At 38.4% G+C, this 9,484-nt stretch overlaps 1 protein-coding gene across 1 annotated transcript in view; it reads right to left on the bottom strand.

Moving 5' to 3' along the window:
- Positions 1 to 2,954: 2,954 nt before the first annotated feature.
- The window catches only part of LOC122151782 (putative coiled-coil domain-containing protein 195), a 56,310-nt gene continuing 49,780 nt past the window's right edge, over positions 2,955 to 9,484 (bottom strand). The window contains 3 exon segments of the mRNA XM_042783170.1: positions 2,955 to 3,078; positions 8,604 to 8,646; positions 8,649 to 8,837. Coding sequence (XP_042639104.1) covers positions 2,955 to 3,078; positions 8,604 to 8,646; positions 8,649 to 8,837 — 356 coding nt within the window.

A 9,484-nucleotide genomic window follows, 5' to 3' on the forward strand; every position in this document is an offset into this window, starting at 1 on the left:
AGGTTAAGTTCTCGATTACTATCTGCAAGGTTGGTAGTTTGAATCCACCCAGAGGCACCTTGGAAGAAAGATCTGGTGACCTAATTCCAAGGACTGCAACCACTGAAAATCCCCTGGAGGGCAGTTCTACCCGACACGCATGGGGTTGTCATGGATAGAGATCAGTGTGATGGCAGTTGGTTTGGTGTTTGTGCTTTAGGGGTACGTCTGGCCCCCATACATGTTGTATTTGGCTTCACAGTGTGTAAACATGGAACAAAATAACGCCATTGACAAATCAGGAGATTTTGCACAAAAATCCTGATTTTTAAATTTGTGGAAAAATAAGCCCGCTATCAATACTATCTGCTTTCCCACAAAACATCATGAAGGTGAGTAGACACAGCTCCCTTTAGATGCACGTGTCCAGGTGGTTCTTCAGCATCGTCCCCTCCCCCCAATTCTGTTACCTGCCTGACCCTGGTAGACATTTGAGTTCATAATCCCAGATTCAGTTACAGTTCAAAACATACCATTGGAAGTTATGGGCAATAGAAGGAAAAAAAAAAAAAAACCAAACCCACTGCCATCGATTTGATTCCGACTCATAGTGACCCCCATTGGGTTTCCAAGGCTGTAAATCTTTACAGAAGTAGATTGCCCATCTTCCTTCCACAGAGTGGTTGGTGGGTTTGAACGGCTGACTTTCCAGTTAGCAGTCAAGTGCCTTATCCACTATACCACCAGGGCTCCTTAAAAGGAAAAGACAGATATAAATATAATTGATTGATCAGAGCATGAATGAGATGTATTTCATGAGCTCTGTGGTTTATCGCATTTAAAGGTATGCTCAGAGGGCTTACTATCCAACACTGAAACAGGCCAGAAAACAGAGAGAGGGCATTTTTTTCTTTAATCATAACATTATATGATTTAATTTCAAAGTATAATATTTGAGGTGCATAATATTTTATTGGACGATGTTAGACTCATGTAACTATTAATTCAGTTCAGTTCAGTGAACGTGTACGAACTAAACAAGCCAACCTAGTTGTCTTCAAGTGGAGCAGAGTAGAACTGTGCCCCACAGGACATTCAATGGGTGACTCTCCAGAAGTCCCTCACCAGGCCTTTCTTCCAAGGGGCTTGTGGGTGGATCCCACCTTCCAACCTCTTGGTTTGGAGTGAATGCACTAACCATTTGCAGCACCCAGCACTCCAAACACACACACACATACAAACATACCTATATACAAACACACATACACACATATGCCAATTATATTCTAGTCATTGACCTTAGCACTAGGGTAATTAGTTATTAAAACTTTGCAAGTTATAACACTGTAATTTGGACTGTCACTTATTATCCTTTCCATGTTTGAGCAATGTTTATTTTAGCTGATGCTGTGCTATGTTATCCATGTTGTAAGTATGGATATTAGCATAGTTACAAATAATAGTATATCAGAGAATAAGTCTATTATTCTCTAATATAACGGTACATAAACCAAAAATGGCTATCATCTCATGGTTTCATTGCTTAGAGACTTTCTCTAAGTGTATCTTTATTCCCAGATAAATGACTTTTTTACATCTCATTTGTAAATGAGGGGTCCAGTTATAAGCTTGCTCTATTGTACACCTGTTAAAATGTTGAGAATACTGTTAACTTTGAATGAATATCATAAATAAAAGAAGGGTTTATTCCTCTTATGTGACTTTTACCCTAGGGTGTTGGTTGATTCATCTTTCTCTTTCTAGAAATATTTCTGTGACTATTAAAATCCTTTCTTAGAAAGTTTTTGACCATTCCAATTCTTCTCTTCCATTATTGCTTCCATTTCAATGTGGGGCCACATGTGGGGAGCCCTGGACAGTGTTTCTCATATTCACAACAGCAGGTCAGAAATGTGGCTGCCATCGATATCATCTGGGGCAGCTTGTTTAAAACTGAGTTTCTCTCTCCCTCTCTTCTCTATTGTAACAAGTGTACAATAGAGCAAGCTTATAACTGAAGGAGATAAATACAAATGAGATGTAAAAAAAACTCATTCATCTGGGAATGTTGTTGTTGTTGTGTGCTGTCAAGTCGGCCCCGACTCATAGTGACCCCTTCTTGGGTTTCCGAGGCAGTATCACTACGGAAGTAGATTGCCCCATCTTCCTTCTGAGGAGTGGCTGGTGGGTTTGAACCACCAGCCTTCTGGTTAGCAGTCAAGTGCCTTAGGCACTACGTTACCAGAGTAAAGACATCTTTATTCTCCCTTCCTATCCCCCAGTCAATTCAGTAGGTCTGGGTTGGGGAACGATTGTTACAATTCAGGAAGGGGTGATGTCCTCTTGACTAGAAGTTAAAAATCTGAGGAGTTTCTGAGAACTCTCAACCCTTCAGTAATGATCACTTCAACCTTTTCTCTCTTCTTCCAATTCAATTTATTTCCTCTGCCCCCAGTCTGTCCATGGTTGTTCTGAGTCTATAATGTACATGATGGCAGTCTGCTGTGTTTGTGCATGCACATCTGTGACACGAGTATTTTAAAAGACCAACTGAGCTAGTATCAGTGAAATATCAACACGCAATCGATGGTAAGAAGAGTCACTATTGCTTTTATACCTTTCAGCAAAAACAGAACTTATTAAAGACTTGTTATAATTTCAGATGCAAAATGACACTTATAATGTACTTAGCAGCATTTCCTGAGGACATATCACAGAGATTGGACGCTTAACACAATCACATTTAATTGTTCAAGTGATAAGTAAAAAGACTACAATAGGCACTCCACACACATCAGTCTTTCATACTTAAGAACACCAAAAACTAATAGCTGCTGTTTGTTTCCATAACAGAGTCCAGTGGCCTGCTACCAAGAATTCTGTGGGTCTTACTGGGCATCTGGTCAGAGCACTTTGCATGGGAGGGCAATGATTCAGCTATAACCTGGCCTTCCCACGTTTGAGAATCACACTTCTTATTCCACAATGATACTTAGCTTGTTTGTGATCTTATTTGGTGAGTATTTTGATGAACTTGAATTTATGGAATATGCAGGCATGTCCATAGGTACCAGGAAACTGACCGACTTTATCTTGTTCCTAAAGAAAGCAAAATAAGGAGAAAAATAATTTTTTAAAAATATAACATTTTAGTGACTATTTATAAAAACATTTACTATTTTTTAAACGTTCATTCAAAATATATCATAATATTTTTTGTGTTTAGTTTTTCAACAATAATGTACAAAAATATTACGGAATTGACCTTTAAACTCAATGAGTAGAGCTGATGAAACTAAAATTTAAAACAACTGCAGGAGAGTCTATAAACCTGAGAATAATTCACTTGATGTTTCAGGCAGAATATCCCACTGTCTCAGGCAGAAGGTCTTTCACATTGGAGGTCTTCAGTTAAAATGTAGCAGTGTTGAGACAATTAGTGTAGGATTCAGATCAATCTGCTCCTTTTGACTTTGAGATAACAGCCTGAACAATTAAAGGAGGAGAGGACACCTAGTGTGACTCAGTAGTAACTGGGAAGTCATCTCTTTTCACTTAGTCTACTTGTTTTATCTCTAAGTGTTATGCAGATTCTTGACATAAACCAGCATCAATTGCTTCTGGGAGTCAGTCTAAACAAAGTACGTTATTTAGCATGATTGCCTGTTGGTTCGGGGTACATTTCTTGCCTTACACGGGGAGACCTGGGATCCGTTTCCGGCCAGTGGACATCATGCATAGCCACTATGTGTCTGTCAATAGCGGCTGGCTGTTCTGATGCTGAACGAGCTTCAGTGGAGCTTCCTGATTCACAGACTAGGCCCAAAGGCCCAGGATCTACTTCCGAAGACCAGCCAATGAGAGCCCTGTGGATCACAACACTCCAATTCACGCTGGTCCTGGAGATGCTGTGAGACTGGGTAATTTTGTTCTGTTGTGCATGAAGGAGTTGCCATGAACTTGGGCCAACACAACTGCAGCTGACAACAACACTTGTTAGTTAAGGAAATAGTTAAATCAAATGGCATTTAGTGATCTGCATCAGAGGGAACACATCTGCACCTGTCCTTGGGAAGAAATCCAGTGTTTTCATAAACTGTGATCAATAAAACAATAACCAAACCATTGCCACTTACTAAGCACTCATTCTGTTATCTCATTTATTCATCAAAAAACTATGAGGTAATTGCTATTCTAATTCTCTTTTCATGGAGGAATAAACTGTGTCACAAGATTGACTATGAGCGTTTCCAAGGTCATGGTGTTTGTAAAGTGATGGGGTTAGGATTTCAGTTGTCTGATTTCAGAGGCTGACTTCTTAACCACTTTGCTCTAGGAAGAGGAGAGAATACATTTACCTTAATGTGTCTGGTTTATCCTGTCAGTAAAATGAATAAAACAGCTTTTCTAATTTTAACTGTCTATGGATCCATAGAAACTCTGGTAGTGTAGTGCTTAAGGCACTTGACTGCTAACCAGAAGGCTGGCGGTTCAAACCCACCAGCCACTCCTCTGGAAAGAAGGTTGGGCAATCTACTTCTGTAGTGGTACCTCCTCGGAATCCCAAGGAGGGGTCACTATGAGTCAGGTCTGACTCGACAGCACATAACAACAACAACAACATATGGATTCACTTCCTTAATCTTTTCAGTAACCTGATATTACTTTTTTTTAAATCTCAGGAGTAGAAGATTGGATTTCTACACCAAATTAAGAAAAATTAAAACCCCATCTCCAGTATCTGGAAAACATTGATTCTGAGAAATATTGACATCGACTTTCTTTCTTGTTAAAGATACTTTCTCAATGTAATAATGGAAAAGTTCACAAGGAAATTAGGATTGATGTCTGATATGATTGAAAAGCCAGTTCAAGCATATTGGTTCTCAATAAACTGTTGTAAAATTCTTTGAAAGCTATTAGGAAGTAAACGAAAGCAATTCGAGGAATAATAAGCTCACCTGTAATTTTGCTATTTAATATCTAGGAAAGTAAAAGACAAAATAAAAAAGGACTACACTCTCAAAATACATGCTTACCTCCCACACAATAGTTTTTTGTATCTAGTAGACGTTATGCCAATGCAGTAGTTGATTTTAAGCAAATACTGACTTTCTTGTTTGAATATAGTCTTACGTTGGCTCAATCTTTTAAATTAAAGTAGCCTCTAAATTAGAAATAATTATATTCTAAATAGTTTATTAGTTAGCAGTTTGGAAAAATGGAAAGCATTTTTCTTCAGAAAAATAATGTAGTATAATGTTGACTAGATCCCCAAACTATCATAGAAAATAATATAAATGGATATGAGAAAATGAACAGTATTATAATTCTCAGTAAGTGTAGTTTTGTGAAAATATTATGGTTTTAGTGTAAAAAGTAAATCCTATCTGAATTTGGAGACCATGTTAAGAATAGATTTGATACACTGCACACTAATGACTGAAGACAAGATGAGTTTGTGGATGACATTAAGGACATCGTATATGAAGAAAGCAAAAGGTAATTGAAAGAGTGGAAATAAAAGCCCAAAATGGATGTCACAAGAGACTCTGAAACTTTCTCTTGAATATAGATTGGCTAAGGCCAATTGGAAGTGAAAGAGCTGAACAGAAGATTTCAAAGGGAAGAGAATGAAGACAAAGTGAAGCATGCTAATGAAATGTGGCAAAGATCTGGAGTTAGAAAATCAAAAGGGAAGAACGTCGTTCTGGTCACCTAGTGCTGCTCTAACAGAAATTCCACAAATGGGATGGCCTTAACAGGAGTTTATTTTCTCATAGTTTGGAGGCTTTAAGCCTGAGCTCAAAGTGCCAGGCTCTAGGGGCTGTGTGAAAGCTCTGCCTTTTGCTCCTGGCCCACTGACGCTAGAGGCATCTCTTCACTCAGGCAGCTACTGGCTGCTAAGGCTAACAAACCCAAGGTTGACAAATAAAATGGAACAGTCCCGATGTTACCAAACCACACGACAGGCCATTAATTCAAGTCCATTTTAAGGATCAAGGTCGGCAGAGCATGACAGGCTGCTGAACAATGACACAGCTACATGCAGGGTCCAAGCGTGCCATAAGCTAGAGACTATCCACAAGGCTTCTCATTATATACAGGAAGCAGACTACATCCCAAAGGCAGCTACTCAGCTGCTTGTGGTAGATCCCACCATGGAGTCGATTGCCAGTCTCATCATGGGAAATAACTACCACCAGCTGCCCAGCCACTCAACAAGGCCCAGCCAAGTTGACATACAAATTTAACTACCACAAATGTACTTGGCATTTCTCAAGATGAAAGAACCAAGAAAAAATTCAATCTTCAGGTTGTAATATTGGGTTCTATGGACAAGATATTGAATGACACAGGAAGCATCAAAAGAATGTGGAAGGAAGACACAGGGTCACTGTGCTAAAAAGAATTGATTGCTGTTCCGCTATTTCAGGAGGTAGCATATGATCAAGAACACAAGGGTCATGAAGGAGGAAGTCCAAGCTGCACCGAAGGCACTGGCAAAAAACAAGACTCCAGAAATTGATGGAATGCCAATTGTTTCAGCAAATGGATGCAATGCTGGAAGCACTCATCTATGCTAAGAAATTTGGAAGACAGCTACTTGGCCAACTGACTGGAAAGTATTTATGTCCATTTCAAAGAAAGGTGATCCAACAGAATGTGGAAATTATTGAATAATATCATTAATAACATCCACAAGTAATATTTTGCTGAAGATAATTAAAAAACATTTGCAGTAGTACATCAACAGGGAACTGCCGGAAATTTAAGGCAGATTCAGAAGAGGATGTGGAATGAAAGATATCACTGCAGATGTCAGATATATATTGGCTGACAGAAAAGAATGCTGGAAAGATATTTATCTGTCTTTTATTGACTATGCAAAGGCAATCGACTGTGTGGATCAGGACAAACAATGGATAACATTGCAAAGAATGGCAATTCCAGAACATTTAACCGTTTTCATGAGGAACCTGTACATAGATCAAGAGGCAGACGTTCAAAGAGAACAAGGGTATACTACATAGATCAGGAAAGGTGGACTTCAGTGTTGTATCTTTTCACCATACATATTCAATCTATATGCTGAGCAAATGATCAGAGAAGCTGAACTCTATGAAGAAGAACACGACACCAGGATTGGAAGAAGACTCTTTAAAAATCTGCAATATTCAGATGACATAACCTTGCTTGCTGAGAGTGAAAAAGACTTAAAGCATTTATTGGTAAAGACCAAAGACTATAACCTTCAGTATGGATTACATCTCAACCTAAAGAAAGCAAAAATCCTCACAACTGGATCAACTAGCAACATGATGGTAAACAGTGAAAAGACTGAAGTTATCAATGATTTCATTTTACTTGGATCCATAATCAATGCCTAAGAAAGCTGCAGTCAGGAAATCAAACAATGTGCTGCATTGGGCAAATCTGCTGCAAAAGACCTCTTTAAATGTGTCACCTTGAGGACCAAGGTGTGCCTGACCCAAACCTTCTTATTTTCATTTGCCTTATAAGCATGCAAAAACTGACAATGAATAAGAAAGACTGAAGAATTGATATGGTGAATAATATTGACTATACCATGGACTTTCAGAAGAACAAACAAATCTGTCTTGGAAGAAGTGCAGCCAGAATGCTCCTTAGAAACAAGGATGGTGAGAGTTCCTCTCACATACTTTGAACATGTTATCAGGAGGGACGAGTTCCTCTCACATACTTTGAACATGTTATCAGGAGGGACTAATTCTGAAGAAGGACATTGTGCTTGGAAACGTAGAGGTTCAGCAAAAGAGAGGAAGAACTTCACTGGGATGGAGTGACAGTGGCTGCAACAATGAGCTCAATCCTAGTAATGATTATGAGGATGAAGCAGGGCCAGATAGTGTGTGTTCTGTTTTACACAAGGTCACCATGAGTTGGACTGTCTTGATGGAACCTAACAACAGTAACAACAATGCAAACAATATAGCAGATGATCTTCTATGCATATATCAAGTCCAAAATATGTAGTCATAAGCCTGGAAATATACCAATCAAAATTTAAATCATGGTTATTTGGGTAGTGGGATTATGGACAAATTTTCTTTTTTATACTTTTTACTTCGTATATATTATAAGGGTCTTTTTAAAATACTCCTCAAAGAGCCTATACGACTCCACCTACACATGACCAGTTCTCTCTCAGAGAAGAACTCTGTGGTCAGCTCCTAACATAACTGTCTTATCTCCTGAGATGCACGTTATTGCACGGTCAGTTTCTTTCTGCATTTTTGACGTTATATGAGCATTTTGAACATAGGATTTTATCTTTCCCCGAAGTTTGTATCACATGTGCCTACCTCACAGCATGACCCTTAATGTTCAATAAATAAGTGAAGAATAATTAAGTTTTCTACTTATCAGTCTCTATTAGAGAGTGTCATTTCATCTCAGAGAAGTTTGTCTCTTTGATTCCCCAAAATGGATATATATAAGTGAGATGGAAATTATTTTGGCACACTACTCTGCTTGGCTTTGTTTCCTCTGTTAGATAAGACCTGATCATCCTGGGGGGATAGCTCAGTGACCAACACACCATGCCCCTGTGTGCCACCTTGAGGCATACTGCTCATTACCTGCAACCAAAGACATGTTCAGGAAAGGCACTTTGGCTGCACGAGAATCTGCTTCCAACAGCTTTGCTTCTTGGTCTTGCTTCTTAACTGAAGAACTGGCCAGTGGTTTCACTGTTCGTTGAGCTTCTAGAATTCCAGTATTTGGATGTCTTTTTCTAGTTTTCCAGGGATCCATTGCAACAGATGAATGAATTGATGAGGCAATGCAATAGCGTCTCACAATCATAATGTTGCCTAGACAGGACACAAAAAAGTTAAAACCCCAAACTTCTACCCTTAATGATGTCCATAAATGTAAAATTACAAACATAGAATTTCATAATAAACTAAACAAAAACTATTAGTTTTGACTAATATATTTCACCAAAATACATTCTTTTTTTTTTTTTAAATTTATAAATATTATTTAAGTGCCAACCATGTGCCAGGCACTATTTTAAGAGATGGGGATATGACAGTGAATAAAACAAAATTATTTCCTGCATAGACTTCATATTCTTGTATGGAAGGCAGACAATACACAAGTAATATATAATAAACTCCAGGTAGTGATACATTGAAGGAAGAAAGATAAGGCTGAGAAAGGAATGGGTTAGAGGGAGTTGAGGGAGGGGATAGGGCAGTCTATTGAAATAGCGTGGTCAGTAAAGACCTTTTTGAGAATACAGCACTTGAACGGACACTTGGGTACATACAGATAAGGAAATAAGACCTAAATAAGACCTTTTTATGGAATCGTTTTTAAGAAAACTTGGAAGAACATAGATGTTCTAGAGAAGGCCCCCCTCCTTTTTTACATTTTTTTTTAAATACACTTTATTTATGTACAATGAAATACACAAAACTAAAGTGGCATGGGTCAATGCATTTTTTTTTTTTTT

Source organism: Orycteropus afer, unplaced genomic scaffold (genome assembly GCF_000298275.1).
Source record: "Orycteropus afer afer isolate SDZICR_OR568_19922 unplaced genomic scaffold, OryAfe1.0 scaffold00002, whole genome shotgun sequence".
NCBI lineage: Eukaryota > Metazoa > Chordata > Mammalia > Tubulidentata > Orycteropodidae > Orycteropus > Orycteropus afer.